At 41.1% G+C, this 27,903-nt stretch overlaps 2 protein-coding genes across 2 annotated transcripts; both read right to left on the bottom strand.

Annotated features, from left to right (window-relative positions):
• Positions 1-150: 150 nt before the first annotated feature.
• kctd9a (potassium channel tetramerization domain containing 9a) lies at positions 151-13,469 on the bottom strand. The gene is made up of 12 exons (XM_079638408.1): positions 13,240-13,469; positions 11,970-12,091; positions 10,602-10,645; positions 10,340-10,436; positions 8,982-9,040; positions 8,725-8,853; positions 6,649-6,716; positions 5,909-6,004; positions 5,685-5,834; positions 5,489-5,594; positions 4,965-5,098; positions 151-2,068 (listed from the first exon to the last, which is right to left on the bottom strand). The coding sequence occupies exons 1-12, from the start codon at positions 13,285-13,287 to the stop codon at positions 1,952-1,954; spliced, it is 1,170 nt and encodes a 389-aa protein (XP_079494534.1). The 5' UTR covers positions 13,288-13,469; the 3' UTR covers positions 151-1,951.
• Positions 13,470-24,581: 11,112 nt separating this feature from the next.
• Positions 24,582-27,502, bottom strand: LOC307011697 (uncharacterized protein). The gene is made up of 3 exons (XM_079637669.1): positions 27,395-27,502; positions 27,260-27,309; positions 24,582-27,179 (listed from the first exon to the last, which is right to left on the bottom strand). The coding sequence occupies exons 1-3, from the start codon at positions 27,421-27,423 to the stop codon at positions 26,014-26,016; spliced, it is 1,245 nt and encodes a 414-aa protein (XP_079493795.1). The 5' UTR covers positions 27,424-27,502; the 3' UTR covers positions 24,582-26,013.
• Between the last annotated feature and the right edge of the window lie 401 nt (positions 27,503-27,903).

Here is a 27,903-nt window from a genome sequence, read left to right as displayed (position 1 = left end):
TATTTCACAACATTTATAAATTTACTGTATTTTTGATCAAATAAATGTAGCTGTGGTGAGCATAAGAAAAAATGATCTTCCGACCCCAAACCTTTGAATGTTAGTGCATATATCTCCACACACATAAATAAAGACAGACAACCAGCCTTTGATTATAACAGTCCATTTATGGAAACACACTTCCGTAATAGAGTGCAACAGGGTTCGGTAAAGAGAGGACCGATAGATAGATCCTCCCCTTCACCACTTACATAAATACAGCCTGATACATAAATAAATAGCTTGCACCCTTTCCATAAGGGTCTGATATACATAGAGATCACACTTAAAGTGCAAAAAGTCTATTTTGATTGCCTTCATTTAACAGGATTGACGGATTGTACCTACAATAAAATTTGTAAATGAAAATCAACAGCATGTTTTATAACAAAAGAAACCTCTGAAATGTCAGAAATCTCTGACCGAGATGGTTAGGTTTTCATTTAACCATGCAGCAAATAATCTAATAGTTGAGCAGCATTTAATAGACGTGCTACTTCTTACTACACTGAATTTTTGGATACAAATGCACAAAGTCAAACAAAAAGTGGGACAGTATTGATGAGCATGTTGTATCGGAAACACTTTACAATAAGGTCTCATTTGTTAACATGATTTATTGTAACAAACATGAACTAACAACGAGCAATACATTTGTTACAGTATTTTTTAATCTTTTTTATTAATGTTAGTTAATAAAAATACTGTCGTTCATTGTTTGTTCAAGTTCACAGTGCATTAACTTATGTTAACAAATATAATAATGGATTAGTAAATGTTGAAATTAACATCAACTAAGATTAACAAATGTTGTAGAAGTATTGTTTATTCTTAGTTTATGTTAACTAATGAAACCTTATTGTAAAGTGTGACCGTTATATCATGATAAACATTGCATAAGGAAGCACTGGATTTGATAATGACCCGACAAACATAACATGAACATTTTTGGTGTGGGTTGGTCACTTCTACATTTCACTTCAATGAAAAATAAAAATAAATGGGGGAAATAAGAACTCAGAAAAGCGAAAAGCACACCATTTCCACATATGATATAATGATATGATAAAACAGCATATTGGCACCACTGGTTAATTATTGTGCATATTAACCAATGGCTAAGTGTTATTACACAGTTATTAAAAATTAAATAGGTTGTGCAAGAACACAAAAAATGTGGTTTGCATTTGGTGAAGTCTGCCTGACTGCATGGATTCAAAAACTAAAAATGTCTAAAAACAAGAACGGGTTTTATGGGAGGTAGATCAACAAATGGCAAATCGGAAAACAAAATAAGCAATTAATTTAGTTTATGTGTAAATGTAAAAACAGAATATATAAGAGCTGTATGTTTATGTTGCATATTTGACACCAGAACTGTCAGTTATAAGAGATGTATATTATTCCATATTATATATATATACAAAAGGCTACTATTATACGAGTTTGTTTCGCCTGCGGTAAGCTGTGCAACAATAAGCCGCCTATAAATTCATTGATAAATCTAAAATTCGATAGACATATTTGGTTACACTGATTGATTGAAATGTTGACTTCATTATTTGAGACAAAACACAACATGAAACGTATACATTCAGTAAAATTCGAACAATAGTTCAACACAAAGCATAAATAAAAACAAAACCAAAAGCAATAAGTTTGGTTTGACAAACGACCTTTTTAAATATTTGGAGTCTCTACGATAAGCTTTCGCTGTGTCGGCCATGACTACAGACCCTGGATGTGCACTAGTGCATGAGAGTAAAGCTCAAAGATTAGGGCTGGGCAAACCAAGTGCTAGTATTGCATACGGTTCCACGGGAGCGTGAAACGAAAAAGGGGTCGGGGTGAGGGAGTGCTGGGAATAGCTGGCTGGTGAGGCTTCTGGGCAGGGAACAATGTATGTAGTTGGTTATCTCACACTTTGGGACATGTGCAGTGGAGTCAGCATCTCCTCAAAGATGGCTCCTTTCACATTTGAACCACGCAGATTCGCTTCCTGTAGATCGCAGCCTGAGAGATCGCAGTTCTGCACACACATTACAGAAAATGTTTTTCAGTGCAATAATGGTGTCACTAGATGCCCCAAAATAACACACCTTCAATCAACACTAGCTGCGTTTACATAGACACAAAATAATCCCACTGTAATCCGACTAGTAGAACAGTCGAAATGAAAAAAGTCACATGTAAACTCGTCACTCGGAATGAATTGACCAATGAATCGACAGGACACGTAAACGCTTTGTTTGTCTGGAATGTTCTCAGCATGTGCAATGATGTAGAAATGGCGTAATGATGTAGAAATGGCGTAATGACGTGTAGAATTAGCTGCTGTTTTTGAAGTCGTGTCAATCTAAAATTCTCCTTCCAGAAAGCATCCCAGCAGTCTTTTTAAACCTACAACCAATCAGAGCAACGCATGTTGATCGACGCATATTTGTCAACAGAGCTCAACTGCACGCACACTGGAAGAAGTAACTTCTAGTAACTGGAAGAAGTGTAAACGATCTTTGCCGTTGTTGTAAAAATAATTTAAGAATTCGCGTACTTACAAGCACGAATAGCATTTTTGAGAGAAATACAAAAGGTGTATGTATATACGAACAAGTTCTCCGTTTAGGATTAGATCTCGACAATAAAGCAAATAAATCTTCTCGCATTTGTCGGCTCTGTCTCAACTTTATAACACGGTTGCAACGCGACTTGACTGATTTAAAAAAATGGAAAGACGACGAAAGAGAGAACTAGGCTGAAGAAGTGTGTTCATCTGAGGCTTCAGAGAAGAGAGATCGTGAGCACATCCCTTCCATTGGTTTCCAATGCGTCCCATCTTCTTAGCGACCATCGGAGCCAGCTGATAAATTAAACTTTTGCCGAATCCCGTAGGAAGGACGGCAAACACATCTTTCCGATCGACAAATGCCTTGATTGCGGTTCTCTGTTCGTCTTTTAAAATTAATGCGCTGTCGATTTCTTTTATAACAGACGCGATAGCGGAATCTAAACATCTCAATCCTCCAGCTGCAGTCATCTTTGTTCAAAACCAATTCAACCCAAGCGCTCTTTGATGACGTGGTGATTACGTAACGCAGATCATCTGTCCATCATCGATTAAAGCCCGCCCTGGCAATTTGATTGGCTCAGCCTTCTGGGAGCCGAGCATAATTACTCCTCAACGGATCGAGTCGACCGAACTTCCCGACCAAAAAATGTTGTGGGCGGGGTTCGGGCTGGCACCCAGGCTACGTCCCAGCAGTCTTTGCTTCAGAGTCTCCTCCACAGACGTCTTGTTTTGGGCACAGGAAGGCCCCGATCACACCAAACGCCAGGCGCACAGCACTGGCCAATCAAACAGAACGAGCAGTGCGCTGTGTTTTTTATGTTGCTAGGCAACCACGGAAACAGCTGTCCTGTCAGTCAAGTAAACGTAAAATCAGCTTTTTTTTTTTTTTTTACTTTATTTACTTTCTGTTAACATTGTGGTAGTTACGGTCCGTGAAGTCGTTAGCTCCTGGAAAAACCGCGAGAGCACCACAAGTTTATCCTCCGTCATCGCACTCTCCGGGCGTTCAAAGCGGGTTCAAAGCAACTGTAGCTTTTATCACCACAATGGAAGGCCCGCCTCTCCATTCATTCGATTAGACAGTGGAAAAAAAACGCGATGACGTCGGGCGCTTTTTCCGCTCGGAGTTGATTTTTTTTCAACTTCAAAAACGCGAGGAGCAGCAGGCGGTAAAACGTGAGGTGCCTGGGGAACATAAACAGTGCGCAGAACGCTCACTGCCATTTGAAAAAAGGCGCCCCTAACTGCAAAAAACACGTCAGGTGTGATCGGGGCCGAAAGGTTGTTTTTACTGCTTGATAAATATAAGCAGCACGGCACAAAGCTTGGTTGACACCTGACCCTTCTCAGTCGTAACTGTGGGTCTGGGGAAGGTTCATTCACAGCCCATTTCCAAAAGGGCGTCACCAACGGACGTCGCTCAAATGCCTCTGGGCGCAATTGGATAGACCTAAAACCAATCAGAGCGATCGCCATCGTGTGAAGCCCGCCTCAACGTTTGTGATTGGTGCCTCAATTTGGGAAAATTGGAAATGGGCTTGAATGGGCTCTTGGCCAGACGGACTTGCAGAGCAAATCTCAAATTGGCCGGAAGTTCGTCAGGGTTTTCCCAGGCTATATTAAAGGGATGATTCAACCAAAAATGAAAATTCTGTCATAATTGACTACATACAATTTAATTGTATGCAAAATTGTTCCAAACCTGCATTAATTTCTTTCTTCTGCTAAACACAAATGACGGTAACAAAACAGTTGATGGACCTAATTGACTTAGGTTTAATTATTACTTGACTTAGGACTTATTACAATAAGGTTAACATAAACTAAGAATAAACAATACTTCTACAACATTTATTAATCTTAGTTGATGTTAATTTCAACATTTCAACATTTATTTCAACAATTCATTATTATATTTGTTAACATAAGTTAATGCACTGTGAACTAACTTGAAGTTTTTTCATACTATGAAAGTCAATGGGGTCCATCAACAGTTTGGTTACCCATATTCTTTAAAATATCTTCTTTTGTTTTCAGCAGAAGAAAGAAATTCATGCAGGTTTGGAACAACTTTAGGGTGAGTAAATGATGACAGGATTTTCATTTTTGGGTGTATTATCCCTTTAAGACTGCTTTTTAAAACAATGAAAAGGGGGATGGTTAGTATGAGACAACAGCTGGAAACTCTGTATATTCGTGCAGTGTGTGCTTTTCAAAAGATCAAATCTGATTTGAAGCTTGCGACGTATAAACGCACACATAAACCCGATCAATTTATTTCGAATTCATGTAAACACTATGTCCGGATTCATCAATCGGATTGAAATCATTCAAACAAAAGGTTTGTAGCTACTCTCACCTCTAGATCTGTGCCGGCTAATGTAGCACCTCGCAGGTTACAGTTCTTCAGCTTAGCATTCTTCAGCGTAGCCACACGCAGATTAATGCCAGTCATCTGACTGCCCTCCATGTCGACTCCTTTTAGATTAGCCCCTAAAGTGCACAGAGAGGAACATGACAATGCAACATTAATGTGGAATAATTTCCATTAGCAATGATGCTCTCTGAGTAATTCCAGCCCGATCTCATCCCAAAGCGTCATATACTGACGCTTTTGACATATCGTCTACATCCAACGCACATCGGCACTCTTTAGCGTCAATATGAGATGCAGATAGATATGGGCCAGAAGGCGCCTCCTAGCGGTCTAACCCTAACCCTACCCCAGACCTAAACCCAACCATAACCGAACAAAGCTCTGTGCGTGTCATATTGACGCTAAAGGGTGCCATGTGCGTTGGATGTAGACGAAATGTCAAAAGTGACAGTATATGACGCCCTAGGATGAGAATGTGTTGGTAATTCGGTGTGCAGGAGTTTTACCCTCTAGATTGGCCTTGAGCCCAGAGGGATCCTCAAAGTTACACCCTTTAAGGGACGCTCCCTCTGCGTTGGAGCAGAGCATCTTCACGCCCTGAAGATTAGCACCCTGGAGCACACAGAAGAAAGTGATCAAGCAAGACTTCACATCAGTTCAAGAGGATTCAAACCAAACGAAAGCGAGAGATGGTCAGCTCACGTCCAGGTTGGCTCCTGAAAGGTCCGCTCTCTCCAGGTTTGAGCAGCACAGGTTTGCATAGGTGAGATTGCAGCGACTCAGATTTGCCATCTTAAAATTAATATAGCGCAAATCCAGCCGAGAAAGGTCCGCTCCACTGAAATTAAGACCCTGAGAGGGGAAAAGACACCTCAATACCAACATCAGACTGACTAATACACCTGACTGAAACAGAAGTCTTGTACCTGACAGCGTAGCTCTGATTTGGTTGGTGTAGCCAGCAGAAAACGAACAAATTCCTTCCGTGAGAGTGGAGAGTGGTCTTCAGGCGGATGGGAATTCTGCATATCATGAAAACATTGTATTAAACGTATGCATATACAACCTCTAAAAAGTTTGGGGTCAGAAAGATGTTTTATTTTTGGAAAGAAAGGGTTAGGTTACATATATTGGTTACACTTTATTTTAAGATGTAACTGTTAAAGTGTAATTATATACGCAAGTACTGAGTAATATTAATGTACTACATGTACTTACTATAGGGTTAGGGTGGGATTAGGATTTGTTTAAGAGTTAGTTGCATGTAATTATGAATACGGTAATTTACTGTTATTTCTATGGTAAGTACATGTAACATATGTAACAAGGACACTGTAAAATAAAGTGTTACCCAAATATTAGCAGCACAACTGTTTTCAACACTGATAATAATTAGAAATAAGCACCAAATAGGCATATTAGAATGATTTATCATGTGACACTGAAGACTGGAGTAATGATGCTGAAAATTCAGCTTTGATCACAGGAATAAATTACATTTTACAAAATATTACAATAGAAAACGGTTATTTTAAATTCACAATAGTACTCTTTTACTGTATTTTTTATCCAATAAATGGAGCCTTGGTAAGTAAATGAAGAAGAAAACTTTTGAAATGTAGTGTATATAAAGTATATATATATAATACATATAATATAATAATACCTTAATGGTGACTTCTAGCTGCTCTGCCAGTTGCTCTATTCCAAAGAATCGAGCTTCTTCTAGTACTCCTATAAAACATAAAACATTCAACTAACTAAAGAATAAAACTGACTTGGGTTATGACAAGAATATATTTTTGTTATTACTTAAAATTATTTATTAAACAATGGTGTATTTTACAGGGTGTATACAGTAATAAACAAGTTAAATTTAAGACTTTTTAAGACTTTTTAATACCACATCTAAATAAAATTTAAGACCAAACTTATGATGGAAATACATATCAAAAGTGTAAATATACAGTAATCTTTCCAAGTAAACACACTGATGTTTGTTCAAAATGAACAGTATGGTAACATGACAATCAGTTGAGTTTAAGAACATTTAGAAATGTGTGTAATGCAAAAAGATAACACAAAAATGTAATTGCGGTCCAAAATTATATTTATTATTACAATATTTTCAGAACATTTAGGTCCCATGAACAAATGCTACAATCAAGTAAATGTGAATAAATGTGTGTGTGCGTGTATCAGGGTGTATACAGTAATAAACAAGTTAAATTTAAGACTTGTTTTGCCTTAACGTGAGTTTGGTGTTTTTTGCTTTGCACATGCGATTCCACCGCTCTGATCCCCATTGTCCCAAGTTGAAAATTCTTCCGACCAGTGTTGTTTTTGGCAGCATTTTTAGTTTTAGTCTTATTGACGAAAATGCTTTTTAGTTTTAGTCACATTTTAGTCACTTATAAACTTGATAGTTTTAGTTGACGAAAACACAAAAAGGTTTTAGTCAATTTTAGTTAAAAAAAAAAAGAAAGAAAAAAAGTAGGCTAGTCTTTAATAAATTAATTTAGGTTAAAAAGTATTGGAAATGGGCTTAGGTTTGATAGGTTTCAGCAAGTTGCAATTCATAAAACAACAGCTAACCTTAAAACCTTTGCATAATAAACTAGACTTTCTGAATAATTCGATTGGTTGGGTCCTTACATGCGCTTCGCGAGGCACACACGCACACTAGCCTATGACACTAGCACACACACGCAAGGTCTCTCGCTCCCTTTCTCTGCTGTGCGCGCGCTACACATGCGCGCTCTTGCTCGCTCGATCTAGATTTCGAGAGATTCAGATTTGCGGGCAATTCTGAAATTATCGTACATTATGGGATTTTTTTCATTATTGATCGTACATCGTTCAACAACGATTAGAATGAGGCATTGCTGATACTTTTTTTTTAGCTCAAAACAGACCGATTTCACGCAAAATAGGCAGAAATGACATGCATTGTGAACGTCAGACTTATAATCATTTTCGTTCCATCTCGTCTCGTCAACGAAAACTCGAAAACGTCTCGTCATGTTTTAGTCACCTTAGAGCCATTTTTAGCTAATCATCGTAACGTTATCGTCATAAAAAAAGGTGCGTCAACGAAATAATTGCGTTATCGTCATCGTTGACGAAAACAACATTGCTTCCGACACACAACGCAGTATGCTTCGTAAGCATTTCCAGGTACTGACCTTAACCAAGAATACTCGTTCTTTTCAAGCCAATTTTTATTGAACTTGCATTTCCCCATGTTGCTAGCAATATTAGCTACCTACTGTATCAACCGTTGCTGTAGAGGCTACACTCGCTAACGTAATCAAAAGCTGAGCAGTACGCTCTGTTACTATGGTTACGTTCTGAACTAACCATAAACAATGCAGCGCATAGAATACCGGGAAGAAATATATTTGGCTGAACAGATTGACTGCATTTTCGCGGTGACAAAAAATATTTAAGACCCATCAAATCTGAAAATAAGACAAAATAATACTTTTTAAGGCCTTATTTTCAGGAAATGTAATATAAGACTTTTTAAGACTTTTTAAGGACCCGCGGCCACCCTGTTTTATTACATTTTCCATGGCTGTTACTTTATAAAAGCATCTTGAATTATAGTGATTTACCAAGATTAACATTTATTGCAATAATCTACTCCCCAAACCTGAATGTACCATCTAATGTATAGCTAATAAACTCGATAAGAACTATCATCTGAGAATGCTTTAGTTAACATTCAGGCCTCACTCACCGAGTAAGTTGATTCCTTCATTGACAATGATCTGGCCATGCCTCAGGTAATTCAGGATGGGCTCAAAGTACTCTGGGCTTCGATCAATGAGGTAAGCCCCTCGTTCGTCCTGCTTATTACCCCACACATCTGCAGATCAAGAAGAAAAAAAACTCATGGGAAAGAACTCTGATATAACTGTGCAACAACCTATTTGATGAACTAGTAAAACAAACAATGCTTAAATCAGTCAGTGAGTGAACGGGAACTAAACTTACCCGTCTCTCTGAACATGTGTGCCAGCATGCTGTCAGGCTCCTTACTCACAAGAGTACTCCTTAAACAAGAGCAAACACAGAGAGCAGACATCAGAAATAGACAGCTAAACGACAGACCAGTGCAGGCTAGTGTTGTTTTAGCATTATTTATATCAGTGGTGTCCAATCCAGCTCCTGGAGGGCCACTGTCCTGTAAAGCAACCCCAATTAAACACACCTGAACCAGCTAATTCACCTTTGGCTAAGCCCCGCCCCCCTTAGTTACTGTTGCTATGTCTGACAACTTAATCTGGGCTCTGGTTTGGTATCAACATGGCTTATGCTGTGACGGCTCTTCCTGCTGAAATTTTATCAAACTTTTATAAAGCAGCAAATAAAGTGTCCGATAGAAGTAGGCAAAAGTGTCTGCAGTGTGCGCTCGAAGGCTATATTCAAGACATACCGGCGAAGCGCAAGCAACAACAAGGCCTCCAAATAGAGGCAAAAGCATAAACGGTCACAGTCAAAAAATTAACCACCGCATATCCTAATGGAGACGGAGGCTGGGACTAACAATATCAGGAGAAACACTGTTCATGCAAAGCTGGGTAGGTCTCTATTCACTTCTATAATCGTTATTACAAAGCAGAGTATAACGTTGTATTTATTAGCAGCGTGTGTTAGCGTATCAACTATTAGGGCAGAGAACCGAAATCATAATCTAAAATAGCATAAAACTGTCTAACTAGTATAACTTCACAGTAAGGTTAAAAGCTACATTTATCTTAGAGCACAAAAGTGTGCTTGTTGATCCTTGAGGGGTTTAGCTGACTGAGAGGACGTCCACACAGTTTAATCCAAAGACGACGGTAATAGCCTGCCGAGACCAAAAATATGAGACGCCTGTGTTAAAGTCAATGGAGCGCTGTGGAAAAGTGTCGGACCTCTGTGGGAGCTTGTTCTTGGCTGCGCTGTGATTGGTCAATCTACATTCTAGGGTGTGGCTTAGCCAAAGGGGAATTAAGGTCTTACTAAGCATACTAGAAACTTCCAGCCAGATGTGTTGAGGCAAGTTAGAGCCAAACTCTGCAGGACAGTCAGTGGCCCTCCAGAACCGAGTTTGGACACCCCTGATTTATGTACTATTATATTACAGGGCTGTTGAATGCTTGATTCTGATTGGTTGAGAAACGTTTTAAGGTGTGTAATTGTTTTCAGGGAAACACACGGCTAAAGTAGTTCCAGGCAGGGCTTGACCGCATTACTGTTCCATATCACTTCGCCAAATCATTTCAGTTATTTCAAAGGTCCTTAAAGCCGACAACAGCAATAACAGTTACAGTAAGCCAACAAAACAGCAAATCATGCTGCATGGTTACCTAGTGGTTGTGAAATGCCGCCCACCAATATTCAGCGTCAGCCAATCAGTGTGCGATCCTGAGATGTCGTCTGACGTTTTCCCATCACTCTGAGGATCTAAAACACAAACACAGTCATAGTTTACACACTGGCCTATATGTGCACCTTCAGTTTCACTGAATAATGATAATACATTTTATGCAAAAGTGACTTTTTACACTTTTATGAAAAATGACTTTAAGCTATTAATTTGTGTTCCCTGCCAAAATGATGTTGGCTCACCGATGAAAGCGTCTCCTTCTGACACATATAGCACATCATCATCTCTGTGGAATACATACAATAACCAGTTATTATATCCGATACATTACATTACATTGCCTATCCCACTCAAGAATCAAGTACAAGGCTCCGGTTACACTTTATTTTGATGATCCCCTTCAGACATTATATTGAGTATCAGTAACGCCATCATGGAGCCCCCGGTGACTGAAAGATGTTTTACAAATAAATTATAATTTCAACTTGAAAGTAAATATGCATATTGTATGTATTTTTTATAAAATCATAGTAAATTCACATCAAGATTAGAATAGAATTTGGCAGGGGTGGACAAAGTACACAACTTCCTTACTTGAGTAAAAGTACAGATACTACTGGTCAAATATTACTCTGTTACAAGTAAAAGTTGTAAAGACCGATTTTTACTTGAGTAAAAGTACAGAAGTACTCATTTTTAAAAGTACTTAAGTATGAAAGTAAATGTCAATGCATTGTTTTATTATTGTTGCATTGTTGCATGTAATACTTAGTCCCGTATGCCTCTGAATCTGTGCCTGCCTACTGTACCCTCATATCAATATCACATGTATTTCTAGAACACAGTTCCAGTCGTGGGATTGAATAAGTCACTCAATAACGTCCACAATGGTTTCGGACACACAAATCCCAGTTTTTTGGCTTTTAGTATGAATATGTTAGCCTTGTTATCTATAAGATAGTGTGCTCCAAAACAATGACAAAATTCGCATTTAGAAGACCAAACCCAACGTTGAAAATGAAAATCATGTTGATGTCAGAATCCAATGTCAAATTGACGTTAATCTCCAATGTTGGACAGACGTTGTATTGTGGTTGAAAATTGGTTGACGTCAGAAACCAACATCAGTCGAGTTCTGACGTTAACCAGACTTTCATTTCCTACCAAACTGCAACCAAAATCATCCATGACGTTACTACTGTCTACTCAAGGACCTCGACAGAAATGTAGTGGAGTAAAAAGTACGATATTTGTCTTTCAGTTAAAGTAAAAGTTTCCAGAAAAAATTATACTCAAGTAAAGTACAGATACTCAAAAAGTGTACTTAAGTACAGTACTCAAGTAAATGTACTTTGTTACTGTCCACCTCTGGAATTTGGTAGAATAAGAGGTTATGGTTAGTAGAAAAAGTAGACATGTAGATGTTAAGTTACTTATAGTCAACAGAATCTCTAAAGAGGACCATCGAAATAATGTGTTACCAGGTCATCTTTATTAACTCATTTGTTTAAATAACAGAGAACAGCAATTTTTTAATTTTTTTTAACTGTTCCCATCATTGTCTTTCATAATGAATGAATGATAGTTGAAGAATGCCGATGCAACTGTACCTGATGAGCGCAATGTCATCTATAAGACCACCTTTCCCATTATATAGGTTACAAGCCCTGATTCCCAATTTATTGCTGGCGACTGTCAAAAGATCAGGCAGAGTCCCATAAACGGCTACAACCTGCAAAAGAAGCAAAGACGTGAAGGCATTAATAATGCAATGTTTGCATTACAGTGTTAGAATGCTTATTACAATAATTGGTTACACTTTATTGTCTGTGTTACAGTGTAAATAATTATAAATTGAAGTACAGAGTAATATGAATTAACTACATACTTATAGGGTTAGGATTAGGGTTTGGTAGTATTAGTATAAGTTGCACGTAATTATGCATAATTTATAGTTATTACTATAGTAACTAGATGTAACATATGTAACAAGGACACTGTAAAATATAATGTTACCCAATAATTATTATGGAAAGACTTTATAAACAGTTCCATTTGTTATAAAGTGGTTAACTACACTAGTTAACATGAACTAATATTGAAAACATACGTCTAAAGCATTTTTTAATCTCCGTTAATGTTAATGCCAACATTTATTAATACATTATTACAATCAAAAGTTGTATCTGTTTATATTATTTAATGGACCTGAGCTGATATGAACTAAAAAGGACCAGTTGTATAGTTAATAACTAACAAAGATTAATAAACAAAACTAATGTATTGCTCATTGTGAGTTCATATTAGTTAATACATATATTTAACTAATGGAACCTTATTGTAAAGTGTCACCACCCTTATTATAATCATCATTGCAAGCTGTTGTCTGGATGGATAATGTGGAGCGAATAAAGCAATATCTTTCACTATTATAGAATATTTCAATATATATTCAATATTAGTATTGTAACTGAATACATATGAAATATGCATGTTTAGTATATAAATGAATAAAAATGTATATAGTAAAATTATTTAAACAATATTTAAATGTATTAACTAGTTACGTCAATACATTTATATTTAAACAATATAAATGTATTGACGTTTGTAGTGTCAATAAAATACAGAAATGCATTTACGAGGTATAGTAATAAACAAATATTGTTAAAATAACAGTAGAGCGAGCTCTTATGTGGCCTTATCGTCAGGAGTAAAATAATAACTTAAATGTTTTGAGTTCTAACAGTTTTCTGTGTCTTTATTAAATAAAACGAAGCACAGTAATAGTTCCATGCCGTTGACAGGACATCACTGTCTGTCCACACAACACTTACTGGAGTTGGCCAGGCTAAACGTGTACTGCGTGTGTTCACTCACCTTGCCATTTTTGGAGGTTCCGTTGACAAAAAGCGTCACCCTTCGCATGCTTTGTTTGCACTAATTTAAAGTATTAACTGTACAAATATTAATAAATTAATATATCGCTAACTTATCTATGTATTAAACTAATACCTACGTAAGGAGAGTAGGAAGAACCAACCTAGCTACATTGTATCAATATGACGAAGAAGCTGTCCAATCAAAATGCGAATACTTTTGCAGACCTCGAAGATTGACCAATCACAGGACGCGTTTCATAAACTGGGGCCTGCGGTTCGGACCAATCGGACACAATTGTGGCGTTGGTTATTTTAATGAAAAACTTGCCTGGTGAGAATGGAATTTTGACGCAAGGGAAATGATTACCTCAGTGACTGTGGGCTGCTCAAGTCAAGCTACTCATTCATTACAAAGCCGTATATAGGACTGCGGGAAGTGTATATTCTGGAAGTCCCAGCCTACGATAGACTGTAAACTGTCAAGCTGAGGTAAAATCTCAAAAACAAATATTATATCTCATTCTCATTCACTCTCATTCTAATGCAAAATTTAGTAAAAATTAGAATTGGGGGAATAAGAAAAAATAAAGAAAATAATTATGTGGCTAAGTATTCGATGGTTTCTAAATGATATTTGCAGCATATAAGCCTTTATTCTACACTAGGGGGCAGACTAGGACACATCTTTTTATTTTATTTTATTTATTTATTTATTTTGATCCGCTTATTTCTTTCCTATAATTTTAACATGACATTCCAAGAAATGCTCAATAGTTTCTTTACTCTTGTGAACAATAATATATATATATATATATATAGCTATATATATATATATATATATATATATATATATATTGTTTTGACAGCCTTCGCATGCACACACAATCTAAATGATCATTAAAATTGATTTTTTTATTGACAAAACAAGTAGTATTATAAAGAATATGCATCAAATTGTAAACATTTTCACCCACATGCATTCAAGGGAAACTGTGTTCAGGGACTAATAACATGAACATTATGATGTCCTATATAGTAATTTTTCTATAAAGATCTAATGCAAGAAAAGTAGTGATTTCTGCATGTTCACACTTGTTTATTACACTAATTGTTACTTTAATAGTTAAAATATTAAGTGCAATGAGAAACTATTAATCTGTAAGAGCTGCTGCAAATTTACAACTCAATTGTTCACCGAGTGAGCCTATGTATTATCTTTTGTAATACTGACAGTATTAATAAAAAAAAAACATTATTGTTAGTTGGCCAACAGATGTATTTGTCGTTCTATCTGGAGCATTTAGAAAAAATAAAATAGGCCACATGTAGAAGAATTGATAAAAGACGTTAAACAATAAGGCAGCGAGTGATAATATCCTGCTTATAGTCTGATTCTTACACGGTGGCCCCAATCTTATCTTCTGTAAAAAGGCTGTCTTGCAGAATGTCTGTAACTGCCCACATGCTCTGCAAACACGGGCCGATAATCACTTCTCTTGCTGTTGACGAAATGTCCTTCAGCTAAAGGGAAGTTTCCAGCTCTCCCTTGATTTCCCGTTCAGGTTATTTGGGTTGGGTATTGCCTTCTTGAAAAATAAATGAGATAAGAGCCATATGTGCACACACTATATAGAGTGTGTTTTCTTTACACAGGTTTACAGAGATAACGTTATGACCTGTTTTATATTCAAAATTGCTGTCAAGCATGTATGGTTTTCCTCCTTAACTGACCTTGTAAGACTTATTAGTTATGTTATCAATTGGGATGTTACCCAGATTACTTGTAGTCTTATATTGTTTGACTGATTACACATTTAACCAGTAAATGTGGAACCAAAGCACAGCTGTGGTTTAGTTTAGACTAGAAATACAACAAATCCATTCTTAAGCCTTCTCGGTCACTCTGACAATACACATTAAAAGTCACGTTATCACATTTCATGCAGTGTGTAATATTGCTGTTTGTGAATGTAAAAGGTCTGCAAAGTTTTAAAGACCAAAGTGCAAAACAAATAAATATATTGGCTCCTAAATGAAAAAAAGCAATTGTGACCTGCCTGAACCGAACCGTCAGTAATTCCAATCTTACTTCCTTAATGTAACAAATTTGCATAATGCCAGTCTATGGTCTTCATTGGCTGCTTGTGAACAACGTCTACTTTTACCCAAGTTTTTCCGGTTGAGACCGGAAGAGTTTGTTTTGTGTTGTCGGCATGTTGAGAAGACGCTGCGAAAGCAAATCTACTTTGATGCACTTCCAAAGGATGAGACTCGCGCTGGAATTGATACGGTAAAACTAACGCCATTGTTGAAGTTTGTATCACTGTAGATCAAGTGCTGAGAAAGATCTGGAGCTGAAATTTAGATATGCTAATGCACGCTTGGTTTCCGACACGAGATCGAATATTTTATCGAACTGTTTCAGACACTGTGAGAAAAGAGCTGATGTTTCAATGTATATTATGAGAAAATTAAAGTGTTTTTGAGCTTAAATGCAGGTAAACATATTGTAGGAGACTCCGAAACAAAATTTGCCTCTTTAACCTTAAAAGGATATGGAAAAAGTTGGGGGAAAAATCTTACACTAAAGTTGATACAATGGTGGACCTCCTCTACATTCAACATTTTCTGCTTTTTTTCATAAGATACAATGACATTTTAGTGGAATTTTCTGTGGAATGGATTAAATAACTTAAAGTCGTCATGAAAAGAAAGATTCAATAGTCTTTTCTTACCTATTGTGCCCTATATCTGAGTGAAACGGCTTTTTGAACAAGAACACAATTTGACTTGATTTTGTCCATTGGGACTTGATTGGATGGTTGTGGTTTGCTATTGGTGGATCTTATGTGAGTGACAGGTTGCCCCGCCCTCGTCCCAGGAAACATGCATGAGAAGAGACGTTGCTGCAAGAGAGAGGGGGATTTATTTTGATTAAAGATTATGAGACACATGAATTAACAAAAAAATAAAAGATGCTTTGAGAAACCAAGAAATAATTTATATTGCGATATTCCATAAAATATAAGAATTCTCCATTTTGATGACTTTAAAATGAATAGTTCATCCCAAAATAAAACTTCTGTCAGTATTTCACTGTGGAAATAAAAATTTTCTCACTGGTCTTTTCCATACAACAATACTTCATAACCTCCTCCATACAGTGGAGAGCGGGACTATCATATATTATAATTCTATGTAGCCTATTATTTTTTATAGAGAGATTTTTTTACGCGTACTCACACACACACACTAATGTAATATATCAGAATATGGGTTTTAAATGACATGAGGGTGAGTAAATATCAACAGATTTTTCATTTTTGTAGTAAACGTTGACTTGCTTGCCGTAGGTCCACTTTTTAGGTGACATACCTCCACTAAGCTATAGCAGAGTGCAGTTAGAGTAAAAAGTACTGTATACTGCATAAAGAGGGAAGTGTAAACAGCAGTTAGTACTAAGCTTCTGTCTTCATGCGTGACTTGTGTAAATTGTCTCTAAGCAACTGTGGCTCTCAATATGGTTCTGAAATGGCTAATGGGTTGTAAAGTTCACAGACAATTATGATAAACAACTATCCCTGCTGGTAGGGAGAAGACTTTTATATTTACCCTCTAGTGTAACATGCCTTTTGAGTTGAGGGTTGCCGGTTGTGTTTTGCTGATATGTTGCTGAGGCTAATGAAAGTCACAGTGCAACATTTCTTCAGTTTTGAGGAAACACCGGAGTTGTGTAAGAGCAACCCGTGTGCCAGTGGGTCGTCTGAAAGCTGCACCAGTCCATGAATAAAGCATCAGGTGCCGTGCAGCTCTGATTTGTTTTTTAGGAACTCTTTGAAATAAATCAGATGGATAAATAATAAATGCATACAGTCGGAGAGGAGACACGATAAAGCAGAACACAAACACAGAGAGAGATGAAGGAAGAGAAAAGGAAATCACAAACACTAAATTACCTTAAAAACATCTTTAATTACTTCCTCATCATGACTTTTATCAGTAGCTTCCTTATTGTATCAACATAATTGCTTTATAATAATAACATAACTATATTTGATTATTTTTTTACAACATAACATTATACATTTTTACATATATAGGCTATTAATTATACAAATCCTTTTATGGTAACTATGCATTGTTTTAAACAAGGAAATATGTTTTTCTATTAACATAATACATTTGCATGACATATATTTAAAAATTTTGAGGAAAATGTTGCTATATGGCAAATCTGTACCGCAATGGAAAATAGTAGAGAGAAAATATCCTCTTAGAAGTTGATGTATGAATATACCAATTCACATAAGAAACTCTTGGAACACCTACAAGCTCAAACTGGGTGGATTTTATCATTAACAATTTAATATTGCTCCTTAAGCTGAGCTCATCTTACCTTTAGAAGTTCCCTCTACTTGCCATTTCTGCAGATTATAATTTTTTAATTTGTTTAATACATAAAAAAATCCTTATATTGTGTATATAGTGTTATATTTATGCTGGTAAGCATGTTATATAGTAAGTGTATTACTATAAACACTTCGAATTAAATAAATAAGTTCAGTAATATAAATTATTCCACTATCTAAAAAACAATACCGATGAGGAAATGCATTAGAGGTGCAGAACTGCCATCTATGAAAACAAACGGGAACCATTTTAACATACAACTTTGTAAGAAAAGTTCTGTAAATAAAAAAATAAAAACATTTAGTCAAAGTTGCAGAAACCGGTAACGGTTAAACGGTCTAGCTCAGGGGGCCAGATAGGTGCGGGTAGCTCAGGGGGCCAGATAGGTGCGGGTAGCTCAGGGAGCCAGATAGGTGCGGGTAGCTCAGGGAGCCAGATAGGTGCGGGTAGCTCAGGGGGCCAGATAGGTGCGGGTAGCTCAGGGAGCCAGATAGGTGCGGGTAGCTCAGGGGGCCAGATAGGCGCCGGTAGCTCAGGGGGCCAGATAGGCGCCGGTAGCTCAGGGGGCCAGATAGGTGCTGGTAGCTCAGGGGGCCAGATAGGTGCTGGTAGCTCAGGGGGCCAGATAGGTGCGGGTAGCTCAGGGGGCCAGATAGGTGCGGGTAGCTCAGGGGGCCAGATAGGTGCGGGTAGCTCAGGGGCCCAGATAGGTGCGGGTAGCTCAGGGGCCCAGATAGGTGCGGGTAGCTCAGGGGGCCAGATAGGTGCGGGTAGCTCAGGGGGCCAGATAGGTGCGGGTAGCTCAGGGGGCCAGAAAGGTGCGGGTAGCTCAGGGAGCCAGATAGGTGCGGGTAGCTCAGGGGCCCAGATAGGTGCGGGTAGCTCAGGGGCCCAGATAGGTGCGGGTAGCTCAGGGGCCCAGATAGGTGCGGGTAGCTCAGGGGCCCAGATAGGTGCTGGTAGCTCAGGGGGCCAGATAGGCGCCGGTAGCTCAGGGAGCCAGATAGGCGCCGGTAGCTCAGGGAGCCAGATAGGCGCCGGTAGCTCAGGGGGCCAGATCAGCCCGGTCTCACCCCAAAACGTCACATACTGACGCGTCTTGACCATTCGGCAACATACGACGAAAAAGGTACCCTTTAACGTCCATATGAGACGCAGACATAAGCGCACCAGCAGCGCCTTCTAGCGGTACCCTACCGCATACCTAAACCCAACCATTCCCGAATCGTCACATATGGACGTTAAAGGGTACCTTTTTCGTCGTATGTTGCCGAATGGTCAAGACGCGTCAGTATGTGACGTTTTGGGGTGAGACTGTGTTAGCCAGATAGGTGCTGGTAGCTCAGGGGGCCAGATAGGTGCTGGTAGCTCAGGGGGCCAGATAGGTGCGGGTAGCTCAGGGGGCCAGATAGGTGCGGGTAGCTCAGGGAGCCAGATAGGCACCGGTAGCTCAGGGAGCCAGATAGGTGCGGGTAGCTCAGGGGGCCAGATAGGTGCGGGTAGCTCAGGGAGCCAGATAGGCACCGGTAGCTCAGGGGGCCAGATAGGTGCGGGTAGCTCAGGGGGCCAGATAGGTGCTGGTAGCTCAGGGGAACAGATAGGCGCCGGTAGCTCAGGGGGCCAGATAGGTGCGGGTAGCTCAGGGGGCCAGATAGGTGCTGGTAGCTCAGGGGGCCAGATAGGTGCTGGTAGCTCAGGGAGCCAGATAGGCACCGGTAGCTCAGGGAGCCAGATAGGTGCGGGTAGCTCAGGGAGCCAGATAGGCACCGGTAGCTCAGGGAGCCAGATAGGCGCCGGTAGCTCAGGGGGCCAGATAGGTGCTGGTAGCTCAGGGAGCCAGATAGGTGCGGGTAGCTCAGGGAGCCAGATAGGCGCCGGTAGCTCAGGGAGCCAGATAAGTGCGGGTAGCTCAGGGAGCCAGATAAGTGCGGGTAGCTCAGGGAGCCAGATAAGTGCGGGAAGCTCAGGGGGCCAGATAGGTGCGGGTAGCTCAGGGGGCCAGATAGGTGCTGGTAGCTCAGGGGGCCAGATAGGTGCGGGTAGCTCAGGGGGCCAGATAGGCGCCGGTAGCTCAAGGGGGCCAGATAGGTGCTGGTAGCTCAGGGGGCCAGATAGGTGCTGGTAGCTCAGGGGGCCAGGTAGGTGCGGGTAGCTCAGGGGGCCAGATAGGTGCGGGTAGCTCAGGGGGCCAGATAGGTGCGGGTAGCTCAGGGGGCCAGATAGGTGCGGGTAGGTCAGGGGGCCAGATAGGTGCTGGTAGCTCAGGGGGCCAGATAGGTGCGGGTAGCTCAGGGGGCCAGATAGGTGCGGGTAGCTCAGGGGGCCAGATAGGTGCGGGTAGCTCAGGGGGCCAGATAGGTGCGGGTAGCTCAGGGGGCCAGATAGGTGCGGGTAGCTCAGGGGGCCAGATAGGTGCGGGTAGCTCAGGGGGCCAGATAGGTGCGGGTAGCTCAGGGGGCCAGATAGGTGCGGGTAGCTCAGGGAGCCAGATAGGTGCGGGTAGCTCAGGGGGCCAGATAGGTGCGGGTAGCTCAGGGGGCCAGATAGGTGCGGGTAGCTCAGGGGGCCAGATAGGTGCGGGTAGCTCAGGGAGCCAGATAGGTGCTGGTAGCTCAGGGGGCCAGATAGGTGCGGGTACCTCAGGGGGCCAGATAGGTGCGGGTAGCTCAGGGGGCCAGATAGGTGCGGGTAGCTCAGGGGGCCAGATAGGTGCGGGTAGCTCAGGGGGCCAGATAGGTGCCGGTAGCTCAGGGGGCCAGATAGGTGCCGGTAGCTCAGGGGGCCAGATAGGTGCCGGTAGCTCAGGGGGCCAGATAGGTGCCGGTAGCTCAAGGGGGCCAGATAGGTGCCGGTAGCTCAGGGGGCCAGATAGGTGCGGGTAGCTCAGGGGGCCAGATAGGTGCGGGTAGCTCAGGGGGCCAGATAGGTGCGGGTAGCTCAGGGGGCCAGATAGGTGCGGGTAGCTCAGGGGGCCAGATAGGTGCGGGTAGCTCAGGGGGCCAGATAGGTGCGGGTAGCTCAGGGAGCCAGATAGGTGCGGGTAGCTCAGGGGGCCAGATAGGTGCGGGTAGCTCAGGGGGCCAGATAGGTGCGGGTAGCTCAGGGGGCCAGATAGGTGCGGGTAGCTCAGGGAGCCAGATAGGTGCGGGTAGCTCAGGGGGCCAGATAGGTGCGGGTAGCTCAGGGGGCCAGGTAGGTGCGGGTAGCTCAGGGGGCCAGATAGGTGCGGGTAGCTCAGGGGGCCAGATAGGTGCCGGTAGCTCAGGGGGCCAGATAGGTGCCGGTAGCTCAGGGGGCCAGATAGGTGCCGGTAGCTCAGGGGGCCAGATAGGTGCCGGTAGCTCAGGGGGCCAGATAGGTGCCGGTAGCTCAAGGGGGCCAGATAGGTGCCGGTAGCTCAGGGGGCCAGATAGGTGCCAGTAGCTCAGGGGGCCAGGTAGAGGAGAGGAGAGGAGAGGAGAATAACCAGCAAGGCATTATTTACATTTTTAAAAGACACAAGGTTGTGGAGTATATTTAAATAATCGTAAAATGACATGATGATACACACTTCAGTACAGTAGGCGGCGGTATGCACCTAAAAGTCGTTTGCAATCTGCCATTATATAAGAGAAGAAGAAGAAGAAGTCCTCTGTGAGTTAGTCATCTTGTGTCCTGATGCCAAGTCTTGTGCTCTCATTGAGGTCTTACACAGGGTAGTGTTTGTGATATTTTTTTGTATTAATAAAAAGCCCATTGCTCTGCTCTACCCATTTATAATTATGCAAAACTAAAATGTGTCATTAGGATTTCAGAGAAAATCAGAGACCTGCCTACCTGCAGAGTTCAAACCTGTCTAATTATCAAGATTTTAATTAGCTGCCTCAGTAATGTTGGAGCTGAACTTTGCAGGAAGGTAGATCTTCAGGAACATGATTGGGCACCCCTGCAGTAATACAATCTTTTTTTCTTATTCTTTTCTTGCGCATAAGAAAAGTTACACAAGAAATGCATTTAATAGCACAAGATTGCAGAAGATGGAGTCCTTATTATGGGTCACAGATGGAGGAAAGCTGTCATCTATACCTTCTACACTGCGTTTGCTCTCATTTGGAGGAGACTGAGAGCACCAGTGTCTGTTATCTTTGAATTCTACAGCACAGCATGAGGCATCAGATCAAAGACCAGGGAAAAGCTGTTTCCGATGGTGAAGTAACATCTCACTCTGCTCCTGTCTGGGCTGTCCATGGGTAAATTGTTTTTCTTACAGCGATGGAATTAATTGGAAAGGTCTGAGTGAGTTTCTGTGAGTGACTCACAGTTTCACTCAGTTTGGACTGTGTTTTCCTGTTTGCACCATTTCCCGCCACTAATTTGTTGTCATGGTTTCTGATTTGAGTTTTCATCACAGGCAACTGTGTTTTGGTATTCACCTCATTTATATCTGCATTTTAGTTCCCTTGTTTCTGTTCATTGTTTTCGGGTCTCATCTATGGTTGATGTATGATACGCTACTCTCTTTATGTGGATTTATTAAAGACTGCCTTATTTCCTTCATCTTCGTGTTTGTGTGTGTTCTGGCAACATAGTCCATGACACCATGGATTCTGTTTGAGGCATAGCGGTGTACGTACAGTTTACTATAAAAGAGACAAATATCCGAAAAGTATGTCTTTACATTCACGTTTTATTCTGTTGTACTGATTTAAACAGATTTGTCTATATGCTTAAAGCAAAATAATTGAGTATTTAAAAAGTTATTACCTTAAACCAAATAATGTTTGCTTGCTAAAAGATCAAATGTGTCTAGAAGTGTCATTTCCCAACCTCCAGCTGTTTTGACTGCAGTCATGGAGTGTTTTGTAGGGTGAGAAGGGAAAGCCTTTGATGAATATTTTATGAGCGATCATTCGGCTAGTTTTTTGTGGCATGACAGCTGTGAAGAGTCCTGTGCTCTCTTGAAACATCCTTTCTGTCAAATAGAATGGCATGCAGAAAAAGACGATAGTATAAGAGTCTTTGTAAAATCCCATCAGTTAACTTCAAGTTTAATGTTTAAAGCTAAATTCCTTTACCATCAAACAATATTGTAAAGCTTACGTTTATTGTATTTAGCAGATAGCCTATTTTTAAGTAATACATCTTTGTTAAATAAACTACAGGACAGGACTCAAACTGACATCCTATCCTGTTATACAAAAGGACTGTGATCACTGGACATATTATGTGTGTAATAACTGCATTTAACATTTTAACAATGTGACAATTTTGAGGGTAACTGAATTTTCAGTACGAAATACATGTTGGCTTAATTTTATCCATTAATGATTGAATCTCATTTAGTATTTAAATAATAAAAAAAATTCTCAACCTCCGAGGCCTGGTTATGTAATGGTAAGTTTGATGAAAGCTTAAGAAAACATGCTAAAAAGCCTTCTTTTTGCATACTACATTCAATCGATATGAATCCTCATATTCATGATGATGCTCATACAGAAAAGTGATATGAAATCTAAGTTTCTGTTGAAAAGAGAAATACAATTACTACATATTAACTTCATCATGAGCATATGTTAACAGGGCATCTGCCTTTAAACAAATTGGCATTATTTATTTAACATATTTTGTTGTTTCTTATTGTTTTTTTTATCAGCAAGTGATACATTTCTGAGTGAATATTATAACGAGTAATATTCTTAGTTAATATTATTTTTCATTTAATTTTATTTGCAACATTTTAAACAGAAAGCTGAGAACATTATATTTTTGTCAAAGACTATGTCCGGATCGGATTCAGAATTCAGGTGATCAAAACAGATGGAGTCGATCGAGTCCATCAACACCCCCAAAGCTTCAGTTATTAACCGTTCCTGGCCGACATTTCATTCTGTAAAACTTTTGAACATATGCATGCTGTTTGATGATCGCATTATTTTGCATTTGCCCAAGAAATCTTCGATCACTTGTTACAGCGGCTTCTTCACCCATTTTCATCAGGAGATTCTGTACTCTTAGCAAGATGCGTTTTAGCACTCATACGCTGAAAACAGTGAACACATGGCTGGAAAATTCAGTCAATGGAGGGGAAAAAGTGAAGTAGATTTTGGGTAAATTCCTATGTATACCAGCATTGGACTATCCTACCAAAAAAATCAGATACTTAAAATTAGGAACATACATTTTCTCTAAAAAAAAAAAAGTTTGTGAACAAGCAGCCAAGAATACTTAAATACATCTCGATCAAAAATTGAGTACAAGTATAAGCCAAATATACTAATCTTTTTTGTCAACATGTCAATACTTAATGCAATTTTAAGTATTATTCAAAGCACATAAAGTATATATAATATATAAACAAAGATAAACTCGTTTACTTTATTTAAAAAGTACACTAATAGAACACTTAAACTGTCAGACTTCACTTGATGCAACAATCTCAATATGCCTGGAGATAAAAGCTTATTTTGAGTAGTCTGAGAGTGCAGAGGTGCTGGATCTTGAAAGCCAGGCGGTACAGACTGCATCAGACTCAAAGATTTAAGTGGTATTTTACTGGGTTGCTCCAAAAGGTTTGGAACCAAGACTGGAAACAGACATGTAACTTGACTGCTCTGGCTTAGAAAAGACCTGGAAATTAGACTGCCGGGACACAGACTGGTACCGGGCTTGTGCTGACTGCAGGCCACTTAGTTGGTTCACAGACTGGTAACGGGCTTGTTCTGACTGCAGGCCACTGGGCTGGGACAGATACTGGTAACGTGCTTGTGCTGATTGCAGACCGGTTGGCTTGTCCACAGACTGGTAACGGGCTTATGCTGACTGCAGGCCACTGGGCTGGGCCAGAGACTTTTAGCTGGCTTGGCCTGATTGCAGACCGGTTGGCTTGTCCACAGACTGGTAACGGGCTTATGCTGATTGCAGGCCACTGGGCTGGGCCAGAGACTTTTAGCTGGCTTGGCCTGATTGCAGACCGTTTGGCTTGTCCACAGACTGGTAACGGGCTTGTGCTGACTGCAGGCCACTGGGCTGGGACAGAGACTGGTATCTGGCTTGGCCTGATTGCAGACCACTTAGCTGGTCCACAGACTGATAACGGGCCTGTGCTGACTGCAGACCGCTGGGCTGGGACAGAGACTGGTATCTGGCTTGGCCTGATTGCAGACCGCTTAGCTGGTCCACAGACTGATAACGGGCCTGTGCTGACTGCAGACCGCTGGGCTGGGACAGAGACTGGTATCTGGCTTGGCCTGATTGCAGACCGTTTGGCTTGTCCACAGACTGGTAACGGGTTTGTGCCGACTGCAGACTGCTGGGCTGGGACAGAGACTGGTATCTGGCTTGGCCTGATTGCAGACCGCTTAGCTGGTCCACAGACTGATAACGGGCCTGTGCTGACTGCAGACCGCTGGGCTGGGACAGAGACTGGTATCTGGCTTGGCCTGATTGCAGACCGCTTAGCTGGTCCACAGACTGATAACGGGCCTGTGCTGACTGCAGACCGCTGGGCTGGGACAGAGACTGGTATCTGGCTTGGCCTGATTGCAGACCGCTTAGCTGGTCCACAGACTGATAACGGGCCTGTGCTGACTGCAGACCGCTGGGCTGGGACACAGACTGGTATCTGGCTTGGCCTGATTGCAGACCGATTAGCTGGTCCACAGACTGGTAACGGGTTTGTGCTGACTGCAGGCCACTGTGCTGGGACACAGACTGGTATCTGGCTTGGCCTGATTGCAGACCGATTAGCTGGTCCACAGACTGGTAACGTGCTTGTGCTGACTGCAGACCGCTCAGCTAATTAACAGACTGATAACGGGCTTGTGCTGTCTTTAGGCCACCGGACTGCACCACAGACTGGTAGTGGGCCTGTCCTGGATGTTGGCCACTAGGCCAGACCACAGACTGGTATCTAGACTGTGCTAACTTTAGACCACTGTGCCAGTTCACAGATTTGGAGCCAGTTTGTGTAGGTTTTTGGAAACCAAGCTGGGGCACAAACTGGTAGCTGGCTTGTGCTGACGGCAGGCCAGACTGTGAGCTGGATTGGGCTGGTTGTTGGATGCCAGACTGGTCCACAGACTGTGAGCTGGCTGGGGCTGGTGTTTGGATGCCAGACTGGTCCACAGACTGTGAGCTGGCTTGGGCTGGTTGTTGGATGCCAGACTGGTCCACAGACTGTGAGCTGGTTTGGGCCGACACCTGGCTACCTGACAGTTCAACAGATTGTGAGCTGGCTTGGGCTGGTTGTTGGATGCCAGACTGGTCCACAGACTGTGAGCTTGCTTGGGCTGACAGCAGGCTACCTGATGGTTCCACAGACTGAGAGCTGGCTTGGGCTGATTGCAGGCCACTGGACTGGTCCACAGATTGCGAGACAGCTTGTTCAGAGTTCTGGCTGCTGGAGGCTGGGCTGGGCCACAAGTTGGTTTCTTGCCTGTGCTAGCTGCACACCACTAGGCTGAACTGTGGAACCATAGCGTGACTGCACTAGTTGCTGGCCACCCAGTAATGGCTCAAGTCCATATCCAAAGCTGGCTTGCCCTAACTGATAGCTGGGTTGTGAGGACTCATTTCTCTGCTGCAGAGGCTTGACAAAAAAGGTAGAACTTGAAACCTGGACTGGTCTGTTACCGGAAAATAACTTGGAAACAACTTGAAGTCTACTTCTCTGAGGCTTGACAATGGGCTGCACTGCAGACTGGTAGCGGACTTCCACTAATTGGCCACTGGACTGGGGGCTGTTCTGCACGATTTGCTGGCTACTAGACACCACAGACTCATTACTAGACACCACAGACTCATTACTAGACACCACAGACTCATTACTAGACACCACAGACTCATTACTAGACACCACAGACTCATTACTAGACACCACAGACTCATTACTAGACACCACAGACTCATTACTAGACACCACAGACTCATTACTAGACACCACAGACTCATTACTAGACACCACAGACTCATTACTAGACACCACAGACTCATTACTAGACACCACAGACTCATTACTAGACACCACAGACTCATTACTAGACACCACAGACTCATTACTAGACACCACAGACTCATTACTAGACACCACAGACTCATTACTAGACACCACAGACTCATTACTAGACACCACAGACTCATTACTAGACTGTACTACAGTTTGATAGTTGAGTTGTGTTAGCTCAGGTAGAGACTCAATGCGCAGACTTGTACCCATTGCAGGGGACACAGAACCAGAAACAAGACTGCCACTACCAGCTGAAGATATCAGAGATCCTTGAAGTTGACTACTAGCATCAGAGTCAGAACCAGGCTTATATACATTAGTCACTGGTACAAAACCAGAAGAGCCATTTTGAGGACTATAGCTTACACTGCTATACACACCCTTAACTTGTGCAGCACTGTAAGTGTTACTCCTTGATCTTTGAGGACTTCTGGGATTTGATACATCAGTGCCATACCAGCTGTAGGAACTTCGTGGCTTCACATCCTGCATGGGGAAACCAGCCTCATAGTATACAGGATAACCACTCCTGACAAAGCCACCAACTAGAAGAAAATAAAAAAGAAAGAATCAAACAGACATGCTAGCAAATATCAATTATAGATCTTGCCTGGATAAACCTTACCACTTCCAAAATGGTCACAGACACAAAGACTGAGAAGTGTCAAAGAAAAACTGTAGACGAAATAAAACAAAACAAAACTTGTTAGATGAATGCCACTTGTTAACAAATGCCAAATACTACAATTTATCATTGTACCTTAAGAGTCGGCTAGTGGTACCCTCCATGGCCAAACAAAAATACAACAGCTACCCACCTCAACAACACCACTAAAAATGCATAAAAAACCTACTTGACCTCCAACACATATTAGTGTTGCCTGATAGTACTCTTTATAGTGCCAGCAACTGACATTTACCAATTGTTTCCTGACAATCAGTTGTCATGGGAACATGTAATACTCAATTATTAGGTGCAGGTGTTACAACTCTTATCATGAAAGCTGCCATTTCATTAAAGATAGTTGTTGTTTTTATACAATGATTACTGGACAAAAAGACAGCACACAAAATACTTAATTTTGTATTCAGTGAGAATACATTTTAGCATTTACGGAAGCAGTAGTATGCTCACTGTTAAAAAGCCTTGGTATTGATTTGGTCAAGCAGCCGTATATATTTTTATATTAAAATCTATTTCTTCAATGATAACAGATGTTATACCGGTAAATGTTTTTTCTTGCAAATTTGTACTTATGGCTTTATGTT

The sequence above is a fragment of the Phoxinus phoxinus genome (assembly GCF_949152265.1).
Source record: "Phoxinus phoxinus genome assembly, chromosome: 15".
Lineage (NCBI taxonomy): Eukaryota > Metazoa > Chordata > Actinopteri > Cypriniformes > Leuciscidae > Phoxinus > Phoxinus phoxinus.
The sequence above is the reverse complement of the archived record's forward strand: the minus strand, read 5'-3'. Positions and strand labels throughout refer to the sequence as shown.

Excerpts from the sequence above, each read along its gene's own strand:
- LOC307011697 (XM_079637669.1), bottom strand. The coding sequence starts at position 27,423 with ATGGAGGGTACCACTAGCCGACTCTTAAG. Across the intron at positions 27,310-27,394 it reads ACCACTAGCCGACTCTTAAG|TTTTTCTTTGACACTTCTCA; the intron begins GTACAATGATAA and ends TTTCGTCTACAG. Across the intron at positions 27,180-27,259 it reads CTGTGACCATTTTGGAAGTG|TTGGTGGCTTTGTCAGGAGT; the intron begins GTAAGGTTTATC and ends ATTTTCTTCTAG.
- kctd9a (XM_079638408.1), bottom strand. The coding sequence starts at position 13,287 with ATGCGAAGGGTGACGCTTTTTGTCAACGGAACCTCCAAAAATGGCAAG. Across the intron at positions 6,717-8,724 it reads TGAAGGAATCAACTTACTCG|GAGTACTAGAAGAAGCTCGA; the intron begins GTGAGTGAGGCC and ends TATGTTTTATAG. Across the intron at positions 5,099-5,488 it reads GCTCAAGGCCAATCTAGAGG|GGGCTAATCTAAAAGGAGTC; the intron begins GTAAAACTCCTG and ends TGTGCACTTTAG.